At 35.8% G+C, this 23,118-nt stretch overlaps 2 protein-coding genes across 4 annotated transcripts; one reads left to right on the forward strand and one right to left on the reverse strand.

The window, feature by feature from the left end:
* Positions 1-1,352: 1,352 nt before the first annotated feature.
* Positions 1,353-2,205, forward strand: LOC133867000 (abscisic acid receptor PYL2). The gene has a single exon (XM_062303672.1). The coding sequence runs from the start codon at positions 1,388-1,390 to the stop codon at positions 2,054-2,056; it is 669 nt and encodes a 222-aa protein (XP_062159656.1). The 5' UTR covers positions 1,353-1,387; the 3' UTR covers positions 2,057-2,205.
* Positions 2,206-10,000: 7,795 nt separating this feature from the next.
* Positions 10,001-14,734, reverse strand: LOC133867409 (protein NDL2-like). Of its 3 annotated transcripts, none has more exons than XM_062304165.1 (11): positions 14,592-14,734; positions 13,201-13,300; positions 12,843-12,940; positions 12,637-12,725; positions 12,264-12,324; positions 12,068-12,154; positions 11,837-11,914; positions 11,717-11,761; positions 11,534-11,589; positions 10,819-10,954; positions 10,001-10,554 (listed from the first exon to the last, which is right to left on the reverse strand). In XM_062304165.1, exons 1-11 carry the CDS (start codon positions 14,685-14,687, stop codon positions 10,333-10,335), a joined length of 1,068 nt encoding a protein of 355 aa, XP_062160149.1. In that variant the 5' UTR covers positions 14,688-14,734; the 3' UTR covers positions 10,001-10,332. The 3 variants fall into 3 exon arrangements, with proteins under 3 accessions (XP_062160149.1, XP_062160147.1, XP_062160150.1); XM_062304163.1 differs by having other exon boundaries at positions 11,705-11,761; XM_062304166.1 differs by having other exon boundaries at positions 10,479-10,615; positions 11,705-11,761.
* Positions 14,735-23,118: the final 8,384 nt, after the last annotated feature.

Consider the following 23,118-nt stretch of genomic DNA (forward strand, 5'->3'; position numbering starts at 1 on the left):
ACCCATCACACGTCTTCAAATTACACATACATCCCTCGTTGGAAATTGGGTGTTCTAAACGCCAACTCTGCTCCATCTGTATCACTAATCTTGATTTCTGGTTTTCTGAGGGTTGTTTAGGAATTAACGTGTGTACTTGCTTTTAGTTTTTTAGAAAAAAATTTGAACTTAAAAAACCTTTCATAATCTATTGAGACCTCATACTTCTTCAATATCTGTCCAATTCTAATTCAATTTTTTTTTTCAAATTAATTATTAGATCAATTTTTCTACATGTGAATCCCTTATATTCAATAATTAATTCATTTTTTTAAAAAAAAAAAAAAAATTGTTAGAATTTAATAGAAATTGAACAGGAATTAAAGAAACAGCATTTCTTTAATCTAGCTATTTCCCTCCTCAGTATCATCATCAGGGTGAAAAGCTTAAAACCATGCTAGCATAGCAGGCTGATCGATCTGTCATTTCAAATATTTTAAATTTCTATTTTGGTTTACAAATATTTTATTGTATGATATGGATAAATGGATAACTAATTAACTAATTGTACTAATTTTGGGACATTAATTGATTGTATGCAATGCATTAAAAATTATTAGTAGAATCCTAATTTTAGATTTTTATAATGAGAGCTTTGTTATTATTTGACTCTTTATTATTGGGCAGGGGTTGTGAGATCGAGTGGGCTTCTTGATCTGTCAGAGACCTCACCCGTCCAAACAAGTTGTTGGGGCTGATGAAGTGCGCCTTTTCTCAGATAGGAACCCTTCAATTCTTACAGTAGTAATGTTAGAAATCATATTTTTATCTCCCTCAAAGTTAATGTTACTTTTAAAATATTATTATATCAAAATTCAATAGTGATTCATCTCAAAATTAATTGTAATTTTAAAAGACACATCAACTTTAAAAAAAAATTATAAAAAAAAAAAAGAAAAAAAAAGAAAAAGAAAAAAGGTTTGTAACATTACTCCGGCCTCTTACATTTTCCTACCCCATAAGAGAGCATAAATAAATATTGGCACTCATTTCAAAATTCTTAATTAGAGCTAATATATCTTGATAGAACATTTAGTAATACAAATGTGCTTGTGGCCTCTTATCCTCCTCAGATCGAAAGCACATGCATCTATGTACGTTTGAGGCCTAGGGCAATGCCCAATTGCCCATGTCCTGTTCTCGATCGCAAGATGCTAATTAAGACACCTTTTCCTAATATAGTTATGTTTGGACCACCCTCTTAATTATTTTAATTTAAAACCAAATACATTTTCAAGTAAAAGACAAAGATTGCTGAGGTCATAAATGTCCAAACGACATAATTAAACTCCATCCGGATCCCCTCGTGTGTTCCAATTGATTGCTCCACTACTCTTTTCTTCCATCCATGAACAACACCCCACCAAAGCCATTACTTTTCACCACTACCAATCTTCTTCTTCTTCAACAGTTTTTTTCCGTACGTGCGGTTGTAGCCCGCCCTGTGGCCATGGACCCTCACCATGAAATTCATCCTCAAGGTCTAACCGCCGAAGAACACGTCGAGCTCCAACCGGTAATCAGCACCTACCACAAATTCCAGCCATCTCCCAACACATGCACGTCTCTAATAGCGCAACGGATCGACGCTCCGGCTCATGCCGTATGGCCTTTCGTCCGAAGCTTCGAAAACCCTCAGAAATACAAGCATTTCATCAAAACTTGCAATATGAAAGGCGACGGCGGGATTGGAAGCATAAGAGAGGTCACCGTCATTTCGGGGCTCCCGGCGTCGACGAGCACCGAGAGGCTGGAGATTTTGGACGACGAGAAGCATATATTGAGCTTTAGGGTTGTCGGGGGCGAGCACCGGCTCAATAACTACCGGTCGGTTACGTCGATAAATGAGTTTAACAAGGAAGGGAAGGTTTACACCGTTGTCTTAGAGTCTTACGTTGTTGATATACCGGACGGGAATACCGGTGAGGATACGAAGATGTTTGTGGACACTGTGGTGAAGTTGAACCTTCAGAAGCTCGGCGTCGTCACCATGGCTTCGCTGCATGGACATGAATGATGTGGCGGCGGCGGTGTTGGTCGTCATCAGTATGGTTCTTGCAAGTTGGATTTTATTTCTTTTTGTTTTATGGGTAGGCAGTTTGGATTGATTTGTATATTAATTTGGTTTTGTTGGGTGAATTATTATTCAGTTATATTATCCGGAAATTCTGCTTCTCCCAAGTATTACCCTATTATTTAAGATGCAATTTCATTTTCTATCAATAAAATATAAATGCTGAAAGTTGACCAGAAATGGTAAGAACATCTATATATCTTCTTTTTCTTTTTCTTTTATCCTATTAAATTTACTGTTGGTATAACAAATTACGGGTAGATCCACTTAATTAAGCAGCCCACTACATAAAAAACAAATAAATAATATTAAATAATTGCAGCCCACCACACGGCGATCATTAAGCACTCCATCAAGGATCATATTCAGAGCCTCTCACATTAAAAATTGACACTATTTCTAGAAATTAATATTATGCTCTCTTTTTCAAAAACTTTTTTTATTCCATTATTCTCAAAAATATTATACTAACTTAAGCATCAAAGTGCCGACCAACGATTTCTTCGTAGCAATTTTTTATATTTTACAAGAATTCTATCGCCGGTCTGACGACGGTATGAAAATTTGGTTCTATATCCATTTACCATCTTTGTGATCCAATAATTAGGGTGCATGTCGGTATATGCCTATGGCTATTGGTTTTTATGATTGTTTTTAACCCAAAAAGATAGGAAATTAAAACCCGAAGTCCACAAATCCCATGCAACTACAAGTTACTCAAATGATATATATTCTCTCTCTCTCTCTCTCTCTCTCTCTCTCTCTCTCTCTCTCTCCCCCCTTGTTGGGCAATTATTCACAGAACTCCAAGTTCTTTCGACAAATTAAGGTCTTTTAGGACCAAGCTCATACGAAGAGCTGATGAGCATGCACCATCAAACATTCGTGTAAGCAAATATATATATATATATATATATATATATATATATATATATATATATATATATATATATTGTTAAACTTTAAAGTAGACTTTTTTTTGGCATATATATAAAACAATTTTTCTGGAGTGTTGTAATAATTAGCTTTCAGTTTTCTTTAGTAATTAAACAGCTCATTCATCAAAAAAAAAAGGAAAAAAAATTGTAGAAGTTGCTAAAATGACATTTTAATTGATGTGTACGTACGTCCGTCAAAAATTAAGTTATTTTCGTACGTGTTTTCGTGCAGTACTCCAATTGGCCGGCAAAGCGGGTGAGCTAGCTAGCTTGTTCGAGGCAGGGTTTCGATTACTTGTGCCTTCTGAGATTATAAAGATAGAGGACTGGATAGCAGGTAAGCAACTTCGTGCATGTCTGCAACGTAGACCTTTTCGTGTGGCTTAAATGTCAACCCTGAATTCAACGGCAAGGACAAAAGAGACAGAGGCATTATTATATTTATGTGGTGACTTGTGAGCAACCTCAGAGGACATGTGACCTTCGAGCCTCATCTCAATCTCTCTCTTTAATGCATCAACCTTGTCATGAGTACCCACTCATTATCATCATATCGATCTTTTAACTTCTTTTATATATATATATATATGTTTGACATCATGTATACCCTACTTCATAATTAATTACATTGTCAATTTGTCAAAAGTGGATTCGATCTCCATGATACTATATATTTTTTTTACAATGAGACTTTATCCACCAAATTGGGGATAACGAAAGGAGTTGTCATGACTAACCACAATCCAAAATGACTTCACTCTAATGGACAACTTTCCTTTTGTTCCACTGCTGAATGAACTTTTTTTTTTCCTTTTTTTTTTTATGTAAGTACAGACAAAACCAAGTACAAGAATTAAGAAACTAAGAAATAACTGGATGATGCTTTTCTAAAACAGGGGGAAAAGGATTCATAAAAAAAAAAAAGATACGGAAATGCAGCTAAAGTGAAGTTTGGTTGCAGCCCATTTTGCCCCATGATACACACAAAATTTTGCACTTCGGTTGACAACAGACCAGCTAGTTGTGGTGGGGATGAGAGAATGAATGTAAGAGATAATAAAAGTAATATGCCCAGTAACAAACATGACGATTGGAAGAATTAAATTTGATAAATATGAAGAATACAAGTGGAATGATTAGTTTATACATGATTATTGTTAATTGGGATTTTGATTGGTTATCATTTTTTATTTTATCTTTTTGTTATGATGGGGTGTTGTTTTGGACTGGAATAGATTTGTGTTGGCAATAGCGCGCAAGCGTTGCGACAAGTTCATGAACTTTGGATGAGTAAGCGTTTGTCTCAGCCGTGTACATTTGCGTTAATGTACGTTGCTCGACTCTTCTTTGGAGATGAGAATATTGGTCTTGATTACTTTTGAATTAAAGACAGGACAGTGATTTGAGGTTTTGAGGGTTGGAATTGGCCGGAGACAGGTGGTCAACATTGGTGACTGTGCTGGCCGGCGGTGGTACCAAACATGGTTGTCCGCGGTGTGACGTACATGGAGGAGAAGCTGAGTGATTGATTTGAATTAGCTAGGGGGGGACTAAAATTTAGGGTGGTTGGAACAAAATCATTTTCTTTAGTTTGGATCGTGAGATTACATACAAATTAAATAGTTGATGTTGAAAAATATAGATGATAAATTGGAGAAAATGGGAGGGAAATGAATTGGAGGTGAGCCGCGCTAGATTTTAATTTCATTATTTGGCTTAACACATTATGGAAAAAAATAAATAAATTCAACATTTGAGTTGTACTCTTTCCGGACGTTATATGTTAAAGAATGAATGAATTATTAACAAATATAGGCATGCAGCATGACATAATGTTGGATTGATGTTTATGTAATATGATTTATTGGGGATTTCATTATGTATATCGTTACAGCCGATTGCTTATGATGTTTATGAATGGTTTATTGCCTAGGTATACGCATATGCATGAATTTCACTCATGATGTAGAATGCATATATGTATATGCATGTAGCTAGGTTATATAATGTATTAATATGTTACGACTTAGATGGATTTGTATGTTTATGTTTCCAAGCGAGAAATTAGAATGTGCACATATACACCTAGCTAAGATAATATTTACAAAGGATTAAAGGTTTTTATATCTACGGTGTTTACTTCATTAGTTACAAAATGTATTTAAAGATAATGTTCAACCAATAGTAGCTGTTATTGTAAGCATAGGTTAGAAAATGAAAAGGTTGGTTCAATGTGAAAAGTCAATAATTTCTATACTTAGTGAGAAATGTGGACTCATTTATCCACTTGTGGAAATGTGGTAACCACACAATCACATAGATGATGTTATTACAAGTGTCGAGGGCATTGATGAGGATATGGTAGCCTCCTACTTGGACTACTATGATTGAGCCCATGAAATGTTAGATGCTTTTTGAGTTGAAACTAATAGATACTCTATCTTTTGGGGTTTGTACATCATTTTTATTATGTTTATGAACACTCATGATGTATATGGCATTGTGTCGCTTGTAATACTTTTGTATACCCAATAGTTTCAGTTATGTAACGATACAATGTTAAAGTTTTAAAAATATAAATGTTTAATATTAACTCTACGTGTTATGTAATATTATTGTTTAATTGTTTCTGCTGCGTTATTATAATCTCTAATATTATGTGCTCATATGAGATGCTAATGGGTATGAATAGATTATTGTGGCGATTTGGCCCTTACTTCGTTCTTAATGGGAGGGTCGTCATATGTTGGGAGCCCCCAACAGCAATATCTCAAAGCAATTAAAATAGTGCTGGAAAAAAACTATATATACAATCAATTGGAAATGAGCCGAAATTGACCATATCCAACGTTTCTTGGACTAAACGCCAAGAACAGGGCCACTAGTAAAGGCGGTTTGTCAAGCAGTCCACAAATCATGAGCAAGCATGGAGGGACGCCTGCAGCAGCAACAAAAGGGCTTGAAGCTCAAGACAAGTGGGAGGAAGCACTGAGTTCAACTGTTCGGAAACCATTGAAGGGGATCTTCCATCCAATGTCAAATAGGAAGTTGTCCAACAGTTTATGTGCACAAGACACCGGTTCTTGCTTACTCCACATCAAAAGGAAGGGGACCTGTAGCTGAAGGGTGGAGAGGCGATGGAGAAGTACAAAAAGGCACAGGATCTACCGCTTCGAGGAGGTGGCTATACAGTAGGGTGGCAAGTAAGACTCACATGCAGGCCCATGGGTGGTGCGTGGCGCTCACAAGCGAAGGTGATGGACTGAGGGGCAGAAATGAAGCCAATGAAGATGGTGGTGAGGGAGGAGCCGTAGATCTAGCTTGAAGAGACAAAAAGGGGAGAAAAACAAAAAACCAACACAACTCTGTACAAAGGAATGAGGACGACGGGAAAAAGTGGGAGGGGATCGGAGGATGGGAGAGGCAACGCCATTTCCTTCACCCCATACACTCACAAAAAAGTTGGAGGTATCTCTCACGAATATAGAAGAGGGAAAGTCTCTTACTTGAAGAAGAGAGGAGCTTTCTCTCGAAGCAGTGAGTGTGCTTGGACTTTCTCTGAAAATCTACACAGCTTGAAACCAAAATCAACTACTTAGGTATGGCACAAATTACGACTTAGGAAAATGAAAGAAAAGATAAGATATAGTCTTGTCCTCAAGCTTAGAGGACTTATTACACTACAAGTACAAAAAGGGAAACTTCTTCCTTACACACTAAAGGACGCATGATAAAACATGCATTTCTTTTCTTAATAAAAAAAGAAGAAAAAAAATCCCTGAGCAATCGACAAATACATCTGTCTCATAGTAATTAACATACATTCTTTCATTGGAAGTTCAAGTTTATTTTGGACATGCACAATTTATAAGTCCAATACAATCATCAAGCTTTAACCAAATCGCTACTGCGAACACAAGCTTCACTGCAATAACTCTCTCTCTCTCTCTCTCTCTCTCTCTCCCCCAAAGAATAATAAGCGGTGGTGGAAGCAATGGTGGTGATTTTTTACTTTGACAAGGCAATTATCGACTATGATCGTGATAATTGTATTGTGGATGAGTTGGTTGTCACTGAATTGTTAAGTTAGCTCCTTCCTACCTCGCCTTGGAACTCTCTCATGGTTTGTTTTCATCCTATGGTCGTTTGTCGTTATGATACTTCTCGTTTCTGTTGTTGACATGCATGAAGAATTGTAACTCTTATAAAATTATTGTAGAGAATATTATAGGATTATTTCAAATTCATTTTTATTCCGCCTCTCTCTAAGTATGAATTAATTTTCCATTTTAGCTCTTTTTTCATTGGTTATCTTTTTCCATTTTTCTAAATAAAGTAGATATATTTGTACCACTAACTTGTCATTTTAATTCTGGGATTATGTTTTAATTGTAATGGTTAACAACTTTTTTAGTACCTATGGTAAGACTTACGGCCGCCTTGGTTTCTAAAAGCATCTTACATGATACTTGTCTTTAAGCTTAAATACCGAAATGATACTTTTATCTATTCTCCATCCATAATTTTAACAAAGAAACCCATCAAACCAATCAGAAACTGTCACGTGACCCATATGCCTCATTAAAAATTAAAAGCAAACTTGACGACCATATGGGAAGTTTTGGGCTACCTCTGCATAAAGAGTGGAGAAATGGCAAAGCCAAGGGGGTACCACTTACTCCTCTATTTGGATGTATATTTTTGGAGGAGATTATTTGAAAGGATATGAAAGGGTATGGCACCCTCAAATAGGGCGGTATGCTTGGTTACAATTGAAATTATTGCCTCTTAACCACAAATGCCTTAAGCATTTATCACTTTTAAATAACCATATCTATCTTGGTAGTCGCTAATCGACAGTTATTGAAGGTCAAATCGCACCGCTAAATGCCTGCCAAGTAATGGGTCTTCTAAGCATTTTTTAGTGTTTTGAACCTCTTTTTATGGTCTATTTTAAACTGTTTCGGCCTATTTTAATGTTTTAGAAGATTGTTTTTGTCTCCTTTTAATAGCTATGTAAATATTCTTTGAACATAATTAAAATATGTCTTATCTTGGCTACTATCACAGTAAATCATAAAGGGTGAAAAGCCGCAAACAGTGAAACGACCCCAAGGGAAGAGGAAACGTAGAAGGTTTGGTAATGCTCTTGTTGGGAATTTTCAACCAACAACTTTTGTCACCTCTTTTATAACAACGTTTTATATATATATATATATATATATATATATATATATATATATATATAAAAGGATATGCTGATAGCGATTATTAATCGCTTTTGCCTATTCTAAAATTGTTAATTGCATTGCCGTAGGCGGTTAGCAGTTTTTACATGAATACGATTAGTAGCGGTTAATAATCAACCTTCATGTATACACCCCTTATCCTCAAAGCTCTTTCTATATTTTTATTTTTTAAAATCACTAAAATTTTGGAAAAGTGAAGGGAGAATATACTAGGTTTAAACAATTTTTTTTACACTTTCCTTTTTACTCGTCAGAATTTATAAGATTTCAATATTATCTTAACAAACTTTTGATTCACATAATACCTCATCTTCTCCTGATTTCCATTCTACAATTAATACAAATTGCTTTTCCCTCCGACCAAAGAAATATTTAACTTTTGGCTTCCTCTTTTTCCTCTCCTCCAAAATCTTTTCTCCCTTATCCCCTCAATTGCTATCCCCTCCTTCCACAACTTTAAAACTAAAGACCGAAATTTCTTACAGGAAATTCTTACGTGCCAACCTTTAAAATTAACATATCTTTTAAAATGTGAAAAGAGTGATGCTATGGAGTAGTACTTTTTCTAAAATTCATCTGAAAAAAGTGCTACTCCATTGCACATTTGTAATTTAATGTGCTATGAATAATTACAAATGTGCCATAGACCAGCATTTGTTTGAAATGAATTCCAAATAAGGTGCTGCTCCTTAACATTAGCCCATGTGAAAAAAACATGCTTTTTTTTTTTTTTTTAAAATTAACGTGTACTCCTCACATGCTTTTTAATATCACAAAGACACATGTTGCTTTAAAGGCTAATTTGTAAGAATTTCTCCCAAACCAATTTATAGTAAATGACAGATCCTCCCAATTTATAGTCATTTCATGGTTGAAATTTTTTTATTTCATTTAACTATGGATTCAATGTCATTAGATAAAATAAAATAAAATCTTGACAATAAAATAACTCCATTCTATTTCAAGTAAAATGAAAAGAACCTACTTCCATTAAAAAGATGGTCAGTACAAACTGGGTTAAATTCAAGAGTTTAATACCTTATTGATACCTGAATTTTCAGCTTTTCTAAATTTAGTACCTGAATTTTCATTTGTTTTATAGGTGGTACATGAATTTATAGGTAAAAACTACTTTGGTACTTCTATTATATTTTCCGTTCAAATATTAACGGTCCAGCGGTTGACACGTAACACTATATAAAAAAATTAAAAATTTAAAAATAAAAATCTTTAAAAATTATATAAAAATAATAAAATAATACAATTTAAAAAAATAAAATTGACCGAACATGACAGACCATTAATATTCGGACGAAAAATGTAACAGCATAAGTATCAAACTAGTTTTTATCCCTAAACTCAAGTACCATTTATAAAACAAATAAAAACTCAGATATTAAATTTAAAAAGGTTAAAAACCCATACCAATAAGATATTTAACCCTAAATTCATTCCCATAAAGGCCCTAACAATTTTTTTACACGTACTAAGAGTAGAAAAAATGCTCGCAGAGGACAAGGGAGACAACGTAAATCCCACTCCCTCCACGTATCAGCCAACCAAATTGCCAAACTCAAAAAAGGTCTGCCACCTAAGCATACCTAACAAATCTCTTCCACTACCAAACAAAAAAGAAAAAGTAGAATTAAATTGATAAATTAACTAAGAAGATAAATATTAAAAACCTGAGAAAAGCAAAGTCACCATCCATCGCTTATTTTTGTTCTTATTATTATAATTTGTTTGTCATTGATGAATGATTATTAGAGGACTTACAGACAGCTAGGCTCACCTCAACTAACAGTTGTGGTTACAATGAAAGAATGAAAATATATGCTTTCTTTCTAAACTTTTTCTCTTACATCTTTGCTTTTTCCCCCCGCTCTATCTATACACCCTGGTAATCCTCTCACATATCAACCCCAACAATTCACGAAAAACACCAACTCCTATAATATAATAGATTACAAAAAAAAAAAAGAAAGAAAAAAAAAGAAAAAAAAGCAATATTCCCTGCATCTTTCATCTTCTTTCAGATTTGCAGAGAAATTCGTGTTTTTATTGGTTTCAACTTCAAGCCCATACTTTCAGGTGAAAAAAGCTCCGGGGCAATGCCAGAGGGACTCAAGGGGCTCCTTGGGCTGACACTTGATTGAGATGGCCTGTACAAGCCATATCCCATGAGGAAGTACTCCAATGGTATCATCATGGCATGGGGCTGCTCCTCTGTCACCATTGACCCGCATGCCTGAACCTGTAGGTCCCCCAAACCCTCCAGCAAATAAAGCTCACTTCCATATGGATGCCACCCTAATCTATATAAAATGAAATGATGAGTAATGCTATGACCGTCATACAACTTGATCTTGATGATGTGGTAGTAAAAATTAGCCATTGGATCTCTACATGTTAAAAAAGAAAAAAACCAATGGCTAATATTCATTACCACGTCATCCTAATATAACAGTTTACTAAATAGCATTACTCATAAATGATATGATAGAGCTGTGTTACATACCTCAACTAAGGCACTGTATCGTCTATCTAGATTGGAAGTCATGTGGAGAGCCTCGGAGTGAAATTGGGAGTTATCCCCAACAAAAATTAGAGAACGACATTGTAGTTTTCTCAAGCCCTCAGTGATGTCAGGTCTCCTGCAAGACCAAAAATAATTATTCCTAATCCCAAGGAATTAAATCAAGAAACCAAAAGCACATAAGGTAACCCATATCTTCTAAGACAGTCTTCAATAAAGTATTAAAACAATTTTTTTTTTTTTTAAATGATGAGGAACCCCTCCAAGACAAGGCCATTTCGTGTACCCATCCTTGTCGGGTAAACCTCGAACCTATGCAAAGCGCCCCCTCCACATAGATCGGATAGTATTCCGGCTTTGCCGGCGGGCTAGCCCCAAGAAATTGTTTGCACTCAATGTGATTTGAACCTTAAACCTGATGAGAATTCCACTAAGACTAAGACCCTTACCACTTGAGCCAAGAGGGCAAGTCACTGTTAACACGGTTAACCATATCAAGGGCGGCAATCCTCACATTGATCAGTGAACAGAAAGTCTAAATATTACTCTTTAGTATCACATTTACTTATCAAAAAACAATATTGATCTTTAGTGATGCACTCTTAAGCTGCTCTCGACCACAGAATGATTTCAAAACAGACATTCACACTTGTATGCTAAATGCTAGGGATGTTGCCATCTTAAGAACAGGGTTTACCCATTAATTGCTTCAAGAAACCTCCAAACATTTGAACTCTGCCTCTCCTCCAAAGACTGTTGAAAAAAACATATTATGTCATTGAAAGAAGACTACTCTGCCTTTGAACACCACAATAAAGAGCTTATTGTAAAAAAAAAAAGGAAAGATTGGAAAAGTTGGAGGACTAACTCTTCTACATGCCTGAACTATATCTGATTCTGATACATGGGCATTGCCGCGAACTTCCTGCCACCATTATTTAAAATCCAATAAAATTCTGGAAAGACAGATCAATTGAGGAAAATTGAATCAGGAGAATACCTTGCTGAAGTACCGCTTACTCAACAACTCCTTCACCACTCCACACATGCCATAGAAGTAGAGTAAATTCGACATCACCTGTAATGATAAATTTTTTTATAAGTAAATCAAAAGCGCAATTCAAGTGCACAGGAAGTATTTAAAAGAGACCCTCTATCAAGGATATTGAATCTCACATAATAATAAGATTCTCCAACCTAAATAAATAGTGAAAGGGTTCTGAAAAAGAACCTTATTATACAGCCATTCTGTCCAAGAGGGTGCTTTGCATAGAGGAGAGACAAGTATCAAACCAAGAACACGTTGTCTATATTTCATCTGTCATCAAGAGTAACAGTAAGATCAGTTAACTCACATGAGTCCAAAACAGAACCTAAAAGTCACTTACAACCAAAACATATCCACTGTGCCAAGTGGAGAAGCTTACAGCAAATAGGGTAAGGATGTAGGCCCCAGCTGTAACCCCCAAACACATCACAGCACCAAGTCTGAGAGAGAGAGAGAGAGACATCAGTCGTTTCCCTTCATAACATCCAAATGTAAGTAAAAACTGACGATGATGTATAACAAAACAACACATTTCAGGCATGTTTTCTATAAATAGTCGGAATGTCCTTCGACATATTTTTCAGACAACTACCAGAAGCATTACTAGCCAACAGAAATTATAACACGATGATAAAAAAAAAAAAAAAAAAAAAAAAAAAAAAAAAAAAAAAAAAACTATTTGAAGCAAATTCTTGATTTGCTGCCACGGAGAATAGATAAATATCAAGTGAAAAAAAAAAAAATTAAATTACCCAAAAAAGTTGAGAACCTCTTCAATCTGATCTGCTAAATCATCAACAGAAAGCACAGGCTTGTCAGGGCTAATTGCGGCAGCTCCCAACTGCAACAGCTCTTGAAGAAAGAAATGATGTGAATTATAGCATTCAATGAAAGAGATATTAGAAAAATGCAGACACGAAAACCAAGAAGGACTAAGATATGCAGACAAGTTACAAACCTCATGCCCTGGAGGACTAATATGATATATGCAAAAATTGTGGAGTAGCAAGGAACATGCTTCTGGACAAAAGAATAATCCTTGAAAACAGGACACATCTGATCAATCACATAAAAAGACAGAAGCCAAATTAGAGATTGGTACTTCAGTAACTAATGCCCCTTCCATTCCAAATTAAAAAATTTGGAATGAATGAAATCTCCCCCAGAAGGATTAAGTGTTGGACATGCTGCATGCATGACAATCTAAAATTGCAACAGATGGAAGAGGGGAAAAACCTATACTTGTAAAACATATTTTTTACCAGAAAAGGGGGGATAAAGCATTCTTGTAAAACATAAATTTAACTTTTACTTACGATTTAGGGCTAAATCTGGATAAGTTACAAGAGCTGGCTTGTCCGGATCTCCAATCACAGCAACAGACACAGAACCATGACAAGTTTCTATAAGATGCTCCTGCAAGACATATTTCAATGTGTGCTACTACATTTAGTCATATTAATGGAAGAAAAGTGAAGAAATTAAACATGGAGTATTAACCACAGAGCAGCAAAGTCAGTTTTTTTACCTGGAAATAAACAATCTTGTAATCAAACAATATTTATCATAACCTTGTAACAACCATTAAAGTGGTAAACCTTCCATGAAAAAGGTCCAACACCTTTTGGGGGTCATTTACTTCAAAAAAGTAAAAACATTCAAGGCACGCTCACTATATAATGTAACCAAATGGAGTTTTTATGTGCAGTTGAACTTTACATAAGAAACCTAACTCTTTTCCTCATATTGGTACATTAGCACTCTACGTGCAATCAAATTGTCAAAGCTCAAAAGTTAACAACCATATTCATCAACTCATTGAAAAGTAAATTGACCTAAATTTATAAACTACTAATTTGAATATTTTAGTATTAAAAGACATAAACAAAGTGACCATCCAATATCGCTCACAAAATAATAATTTCAGCAACACCGGGGAGAACAATTCTTAATACAAAACAAAAAATCCATTAAACTTGAGCGTTTAAGCCCAAATCATCAAACCCCGGACAATTATCAAATTGCAGAAGAAACATTCTCACGATACTATGTCAAAAAAGAAAAGGAATCCCCCCACTGCCTGTATTTAAAACAAACTAAAATTCCCAAATATTTGTTCATGATAAAAATGTTTAACGTTACCCAATACCCATCCATGTTCCTATTTCTGATGCCCAAACTCAAAGTCAAAGACTAACTACGGTTTTGGGGCATTTCAGAAAAGCTTAACTCAATGCAGCAATTGCATTTAACAGCCAGAAAAATAAATAAATAAATAAAAAATAACAACTTTTTTCAAATGCTAACCAAATAATCCCAATAAATCATCAGAATTTACCTTGAAAACACAATGAAATCAATCAAGGACAGAGAACAATATAAAGTTATAACCGTGGTAACAGTAATCAATTAAAAGCCCAGAAACTATGACTCCTTCAGTCAATTCCTATACAAACAAAAAGATATTTAAATTGTTCAAAATAACCTCAACTTGGTCAGATGTTTGCATTACGCTTAGTTGAGAAGAAAGGAGTCGTGTTCCTCCTGAGTGCATAACACTCAAAAACAATATGATTCAAAATTTATTTCCTACTTTTTTTTTTTCTCTCCAAAACCTAAATTTTCTGTCCATTCCTCCAACATTTTCTCAGACATGAAAAAGAGGTGCACGGAATGCGGTAGTACGAAACGAAAGGAATGCAGGTACCTTTCCGCCGAAGGAGATCCCCTCCATATCCACAGACACAGAATCGCTCGAATCCCCCATTTCTCTCTCCCTCCCTCCCTGAATTTGCTGAGGCATTGGCCTTGCCTTCCGTTGCTTATATACCACTCTGCCTCTCTCTCTATCTCTGTCCCTCTCTATTTAAAAACTAACTCGTGGTTAACTCGTGCGTGTCCGTCCGAGTCACCGACGCTTGATACTAGAGAGAGGGGAGGGGCTCACGAGGGGTCCGCAACAATCCTGCAACCAGGGACTCTGGTTATGATTAACCGGGGTTAGAGAGGCCGACAGTTTTTCTTCAATTATTATACTACCCCTGCGCCTGGGCAATGACGTGTTTGTTTAGTTGCATTAAACAGGGCTCACTTTTTCCTTTTTATTAGAAAAATAATATGTGCATGCTAATTGTGAAGAAGTTGTTGGCCAGTGATTGTGGTGTGGGCCATTACACTGAATCACTGATTAGTTGATCTTTGATTTCAATTCTTTAATATTCTTACCGTATTTAGTGATTGTGGGCCATTACATTGATTTGATTTGATTTGAGTTCTTTAATATTCTTACGGTATTTAATCAATAGATTATTTACCCGATAGATATTGTTGAGTCCGAGTCATATTCAAAATAAGAGGATACGAGAATATAAGAAGGTAAGATAATTTTTCTTTTTTCAAATCTCAACTTATTGATAATCCTTGATTCAAGTTTTGATGGTTGAAATTTTGTCATATTAGCAATTATTAACTTCAAAAATGTGGATAAATAATAAATATGGTGACTCCTAAGTAATAAATAGCAATATTCAAAGTATTAAATTCCACAACAATGGTTGAGTGTACTCTTCTTTTTTCTTTTCTTTTTTATAAGCACAATGGTTGAGCTTACTTGATAGAATAGTTAATGGCTTAGAAATGGAGCAACCACCCTTCAATTGGAAAGCCTCCGGCATCTAAGGCTCATAATTAAGTCATGTAACTTACTCACACAAAAAAAAAGTCAAGTAACTCATCTTTAAAAAATAAAAAATAAAAATAAAATAGCATTAATGAGATATCAAGTCTAGTTAACATCACTCTCTTTCTTCCTCCCACTACTTGGACCTTTTTTATTTTTTTAATACAATAATCCTCTCCAGTTTCATTTGAAAGAGTATTCGGTTAGTGTAATTTGAATAGTAAAATTGTTTTTTAATATTTTAAAAGACAGGTTTATCCTTATCATTACTCTAACCAAATACTTTCTAATTCAAATAAATTAGAGAGGATCAAAATTCTTTTTTTTTTCCTCCAGGTCTCGAACAACCGCAAGACAGCAGCATTGGATCCATAGCCGGACCCTCAGCCTTGTTGTTCGCAAGGTCGAGGGTCCGGCTAGGGACTCTGCCTCACCCTCTTACGATTGTTCGCACTTCGCGAGTACGAAGGTCTAGCTATGGAACCTGCACCGTCCTCTTGTGGCTATTTAACACATGACATCTTTCTTATTAAAAAAATTAATAATAATCGAGTGATGTAAGAATTCCTCCTCCCTCATATAAATTTTTAGAAATCTTAATCCAACCGAGGTTAACCCTATAATCTAATATGATCAATTTTCTATCTTTGTCATAGTCCGTATCGGTATGTAACTTAGCTGATACTACCATATCCTAAATTTTTGTTCCAAGTAAAATAATAAAAATTAAATTAAATTATCAATTTTCATGTACAAGAGAATTACATATATATATATATATTGCAAAAGCTTTTTTTGATTAATCCCACAAATTGTTATAAAATCGCATTTGTGGTAGATTATTAGTGCATAAGAATATTGTTTAAGCATGGTAAAAATAGAGAATTCCCGACTTCCCGTACAATAACTCCGACGAAATTGAGCAATAGATTATTGGTTTATTTCAAGAAATAAGAAATATTATTATGATAGTGATGGACATATTGCAGAAATTAGTCTAATTTTGCCATCACCATAACATGTACACACGTGGATTTATGTCGAAGACACGCATCACACAAATTTTAATCATTTTATGCGTCAAATCCTTAATAAATGTTACTTTTATTCTGTCTCTTTTTTTGTCGTTCTTGTTCTTGTTCTTTTCCCTTTTTGTCCATAACCTGCTTTATCTGAAAAATATGAACAATGATATATATGCATGTTTTTTCATAGCGGCAACATTCATACATACATTCATACATGGCTTATATTTTCTCAAAAACAAATCGATTGAAGCAATATTGTTTCAAATATCCCAAATGACAAGAAATATACTTAATAGAAGAAATCAAAAAAATATATATATATATTATAGAGATATTATATCGTATGTATATTTTTTTATATATATTTATTTATTGGATTTTACAAGACTTTTAAAAAGATGCGAAGTGACTTTCGACCATAGGTTTCTGTAGTTGAGACATTATAAATATATGGGGTTTAGTCAAGATGGATGGGGTCCATCGCATACGAATAAGCAATATGTCACTTTCCTTTTAACTTTTAAGTTGGTATCTGTCTTTACCATTCACCAGCCACTCACAAAAACGTTCCTTTCGAGTCTTTCTACTGAAACGTTTTCCAAATCAGAAAATGAGTTCTGAACAATAATTGACATAATACACCACGAGAAAAAAAACTGCATCCATTGCCTTTTGTTTCACCACTGCTTCTCCATTTCTTTTTCTTCTTCTTTTTTTTTCTCCCCCCAAATCTCCTCTCCTCGCATTTTTTTTTTCTTCAAATTATTACCCATATTTATTTCTTGGTCCATACTCCATAGAATAACTCTGCGAAAGACCTCTACTTTTTATTGGTGCATGGAGAACTCTTAGGAAGCATTAGCTTTGCCTTTAATTGCTTCTTTTTTTCTTCCTCAAAAAAAAAAAAAAAAAAATTGCTTCTTTTTTTCTTTTTCTATTTTTTCCTTCTTTTTTTTTCTTGGTACATAGGGAACTCTTATGGTCCGTTTGGGTATTGAATATTTCGAATATAAATAATATTCTAAATCTAATTGCGAATTTCAAGGCAATGAAAATGTGTTTAGATGTTGAATATAATTCAGATTCTTTTCGAATATGTGTTTGGGTGTTGAATTTCTAAGATTGAAAAAAAGTGTTTTATAATGGTAGAAAGTGATTGGATTGTATGAAAAGTTGTGTATAATGATTGGTATAGTAAAAAATAATAACAAAAAAAATTAAAAATTAAAAACTAAAAAAAAAAAAATTATTTTTATTTTTATTTAAAAAACAAAAAAAAAAAAAAAAAAAAAGAGGAGAGAAAATAATGTTTTGGGGTGGCTACCAGTGGGAGGGGGGTGGCTTGCGAGCCACTCTGGCCCATGGGGGTGGCCGAGTGCCACCCCGAAATCTATTTGGGGTGGCTTTTAGCCACTGGGGATAGTCGCGCGGCCACCCTCAGCCCCAGGGGTGGCTTTCAAGCCACCCCTAAGGCTTCTGGGCCACCCTTGGATCCATTTGGGGTGGCCCGAAAGCCACCCCTAGGGCTCAAGGGGTGGCGCGCTGCCACCCCCGGCCACTGGGGGTACCCGCGCGGCCACCCCTAAGGCTTTCGGGTGGCTTTCAGGCCACTCGTGGATCCATTTGGGGTGGCCTGAAAAGCCACCCCTAGGGATCAGGGAGTGGCGCGCGGCCACCCCCGACCACTGGGGGTAGCCGCAAGGCCACCCGTGGATTCATTTGCGGTGGCCCGAAAGCCACCCTTAGGGCTCAAGGGGTGGCCTTCCGGCCACCCTTAAGGCTTAGGGGTGGCTTTCGGGCCACCCCAAAATCCATGCGGGGTGGCTTCCAGGGGGTCTCGGAGTGGCGCGCGGCCACCCTCGACCCTTGGGGTGGCTCGCAAGCCACCCCATTTTCCTATTTTTATTTTTATTTTTTATTTTTTTAGTTTTTTTTGTCAGCTCTGATTTATGCAGTTGAAAGAAAATTCACCTCGAAATTCACGCGTCAATTTCATGATTTCATCACCTCGAAATTCAAAACCGCATTCAAAACAATATTCAAGAGGCAGCCGGGTTTTATTCACCATGGATCCGGGTTCCGGGTTTTTGAATAAAACCCGGTTCGAATATTGAATAATATTCGAACCAAACACATCATTAGGAAGCATGAGCTTTGCCTTTAATTGCTTCTTCTTCTTTTTTTCTTTTTTTCTTTTATCTATTTTTCTCTTTATGAGCCTCTTCCTTTGTTGGAACTGTTTTTGGGTCGATTACTGCAACGTCTTCAAGGGAGACCTTTCAACTAGTCTTTCACACAAGTCACTACAATTACAAAGAAAGTTAAGCAAAGCTTGTCGGATCAGATCGGCGGGGATAGCTTCGATGCCTAAGTCAGATTCTCATCTAAAAGGGAGAAAAACTATGCTTTAAGTGAGTGTTCTCGTGTGGGGGTCACTATCGATTCGTTCTATGCGTTCCGAACGATATATAATAGCCCGCTCCTCTCAAGAACCATTATAGCCTCTTACAGTGTAGTCACTACTTCCCCCTAAGAGCAAGCGATGTTTGGCCCTGGCCCAAAATTAATCCACTGGCTGGTAGTAAGCGGGGGCTTATTGTGTAAATGGGCTTCGTGATATGGGTCATAAGTGGCATGCTCATGTCCTAACAATTAATTGCTTGCCCATCACTTTCTAAGGTTTCACGTACCCTATTTAACTCATTTTGTTTCTATTCAATTTTTTTTCTATACAAAGACTATACACCACTCACCAAGGGGAGGATCTGCAAGAGAGAGAAGAGGTTAGTAGGGTTCGTTGGAGTTGGATCCAACGAGATTTCTCTGACACTTAAGTCGGTTGATGAGGGTGAGAAAATTTTAGCAAAGTATTGATAACGCAAAAAGGCATACATGAGTGAATGCCATCTTCCTCTATATACAAGTTGGCGGCGCCGTCCCTAGCCCTTCATCTTTAGGGTTTTGAAAAATTCTGCCTATAGTCTGTTACTAATGTGGAGATTCCTTCCTTAAATATGTTGGGAGAGAATGTATGGTGTGTACGTACAGGTGGTTAGCTGGGCTAGCGGAGTGAAAAAATCAATTGTTGGGTGCTATTTCTTGGCAATAGTATATTTAGACCCTTTTTGACTATTTGGTTGTTTGGGCTGCAAGCTATGAGGTAGTGAGTCGTCGGTCTTCTATGGATGACCTACCAAAAATCCGCCAATAACATGACCCTCTAAAGAGGATTGACGTCCGTCTGCGCGTTTATGTTAAATAAAATAGAAAATCTTTTAATAATGCGTTGTCCTAAATCTCATTAAGTTTCTAACAAGTAATTAGTTAGAGTAGTTATCTTGCAATATCGTTTCTCTAGTGTTTAAGACAGAAACACTCATCTCTCCTCCTCTTCCCAACTTAGCCGCTATTGGGAGGAGGGAAGAGACCCCTCCTTCCCTCCTCTTATTTTCTTTATGAAGTTTTTTTAATTTGTTTTTGCTTGGTTAGAGGTTTTTTTAGCCTTTTTGGCTTCTCACGAGGCTTTACCCGTCGCCATGTGTGGCTTATCCCACCCAAAATCACAAGCTCGGCATCAAGGCTCCACCATTGCGTCGGTCTTCTCCTCCACCGTGTTGGTAGATGGTTGGTGTCCCAGCTTTTCATCGCCATCAGCTGACGCTCATTCCGACCTCCCTGTGTCGGCGCATGGATCTCACGCGCCGGCCAGTTCCAATGCTCCTCCGTCCTCTGCCCCGCCTGCCGTCGAAATTATTATTATTATTTTTTTTACTGTTTTTATTTTATGTGTCTTTATGTTACATGGGTTCTTGGACCGAAAATCTTTGATCTTTGACGGCAGGCCTTGTTCATTTTTCTACAATGTTTTTCCCTCCTCAATGTCCTTTCAAATATTGTTGTAATTTCAGTCTAGTAGTGGTTTTGGTTGGATGGAAGGCTCTTTCGAGTGTCATGGCCCTTCCTTCCTTTGTTTTTGCGCCTATATTACTATATGCGGCCAATTCTTTGGCTTTTACCCAAGATTTAGAGGATCGAAATTTTTTTGACCTCTTTAGGGTCATAAAAAACTCCAATTTTCTGTTATTTTTTGTTTAATTGTTTAGTATTGCTTATTTGGCTTGTATTTGTTGTTAGAAAATTCACCCCTATTTAACTTTGTAACCCTTTGCTTTTTTAATGCATGATTTTTTTTTTAATTAAAAAAAAAAGAAAAAAAAGTTAAGAGCAGCAATGGAAACGGACCTCAAATTGAAATTACTCGTAAGAGCACTCCCATCAGACTCCCTAAAATGGTTCAATTCCTTATATTTAGAAAAAATTTCATAAAAAAACATAAAAAAAACCCCCCATCAAACACCCTAAATTTGCATAATCTCCCTGGGAATCTACAAATACATGGTTATTGTAGATTCCCAACCTAATATTTTAATAAATAAATAAACCATCTCTCTCTCCTCTCTCCTTCCACCTTTCCCGTCCTCCATCGTCTCCACCCCGTCAAAGCTCAAACCCCGGAAATTTCCTCTTGTTTCACCGGAAGTTTGCACCTCAAGCCACCAAAATCGCGCCCTCAACTTCGACGGCGTCGACCCAGCATCACCCACCAGAGATCGGACCTTCCTCTCACCGCGTCTCTTCTTAGGCTACCGAAAATCGGACCCACGGGTCTCTCTGCATCTCTGGTTCTCTCTCTGATTCGATCTCTCTCCCCAAGCTCTCTCTCTCTCGATATCTCTCTCCCTAATTAGGTCTCTCTCCCGGGTTCTCTCACTCTACTTGTTTTGGGTCACAGAAGAGAGAAATGAAGGATCGGGAAGATGAAGAAATGGAGAAGAAAAGAAGAGAAGAAGGGGTGGTGGTGGGTTTTGAGAGAGATAGGACAGAGATGACAAGAGATGAGAGAAGAAAAAAATGAATAAAAAAATAAAAGTAGGAAAGAGAAAAAAATAATAAAATAAGAGTAAAAAGTAGTATTTAATTGATATAGAAAAAATTAAATAAATCTATTGTGAAATTTTTTTTATAAAGAAGTAAAAAATAATTTTCTTCTTTAAATATTAAAAAAAAAAATAGTTGAAAAACTGATGTCTATGCTCTAACAACTCTACTATAGTCCAAATCTCGATGAATTTGACAGGAAATTAGGTCAATACATTGTAAGTTCCAACGTCCTTTCGTTTATTAACCCTCCAACAACATTTAATGACTACTAATAATTTTAATTAACTAAATTCCTTAACTATCACGTGGTACACGTGGGATTATTTTCGATAAAGATCCAAAAGCCTAGCAACAAAACCACATTAATTAATTAATTATTATTATTATTATTTTTAAAAAAGTTATGGAAGACGGATGGATGCATCACTCATGACTCATCGTTAATCTATAACCACATGGTGTAGTAGGCTTTTATGGGCAACACTTCACTCGCCATAAATATCATACATGTTATGGGGACTTTTATACGTTGCCTCATCCATCTCATTCATGCTCTTAATTACTAACAAGATCTACACTTTCATGGAACTTTAACGATGTGAGGCTGCTAATCAGGGATGGAGCTAGAAACTCTTATGGCCAGAGGCTAAGGGTCTAAAAAAATTATTGGTAGGGGCCAATAGGCTAAATTTTATTTTTTTTACCTTATAAATTTTTTTTGCCTAATTTTTTTTTTGTTGCTTTTTGGAATTGAGGGAGGGCCATGGCCCCTGCCAGCCCCCCTTAAATCTGTCCCTGCTGCTAATTAATTTTTATTTTTAGATTTTTAAAAAGAAATAATTAGCTGTGTCTCATCAATAAAGTACGATAAAAAAATTTTCAACAAATAATGTAAATTGAGTAATGTTATAAATTATATTTTTATCTTTAAATTATCACATAATTTTAACGTGATAATTCTAACTAATTTTTGAATTTTTTTTTTAATAATGACTAATTAAAGAGTTAGTTAAAATTAATACATCAGCATTTATGTATAAATGTTAGATAAGAATGTGTGGTTTTTAAAATTTTTCCTGAAATAATGCTGAATATTACGTCCTAATCTCATTCCACTTCACTGACCTAATATGAGAATAACAATCCGCTGTTGGATTTTTTTTTTTAATTTTTTTAACGAAGGTTTATATATATATATATATATATATAAAAAAGAAGAAAAGGAGCTGTTATTAATTGACTGCCTCGTCGTCAATGAATTGCACGTGATGTTGTCACTTGTTCGACTTTGATGTTCACGTTCCCATGCCATTGGTATTTGATTATTGCTCTTAAGGTAGAGCTTTGAAACGTTGACATGAAGCACCGACACAACCTGAACGAGGTCCAAAAACTAAATCCAATCATCTGAGTGACCGACAGTGCCTTCAAGATTCCTCGGATCGAGTTTTTATTTCAAAAACGTGGGTGTGTTTGGTAAATATATTTGGGTTGTGATTTATTTATTTTTAAATAGTAATAAGGACAGATTGGTATCAACCAGAGAGAAGTTTTGAAATTTCGAATGAAAAAATGAAAAAAATTTG

This window comes from Alnus glutinosa, chromosome 4 (assembly GCF_958979055.1).
Source record: "Alnus glutinosa chromosome 4, dhAlnGlut1.1, whole genome shotgun sequence".
Taxonomy (NCBI): Eukaryota; Viridiplantae; Streptophyta; class Magnoliopsida; order Fagales; family Betulaceae; genus Alnus; species Alnus glutinosa.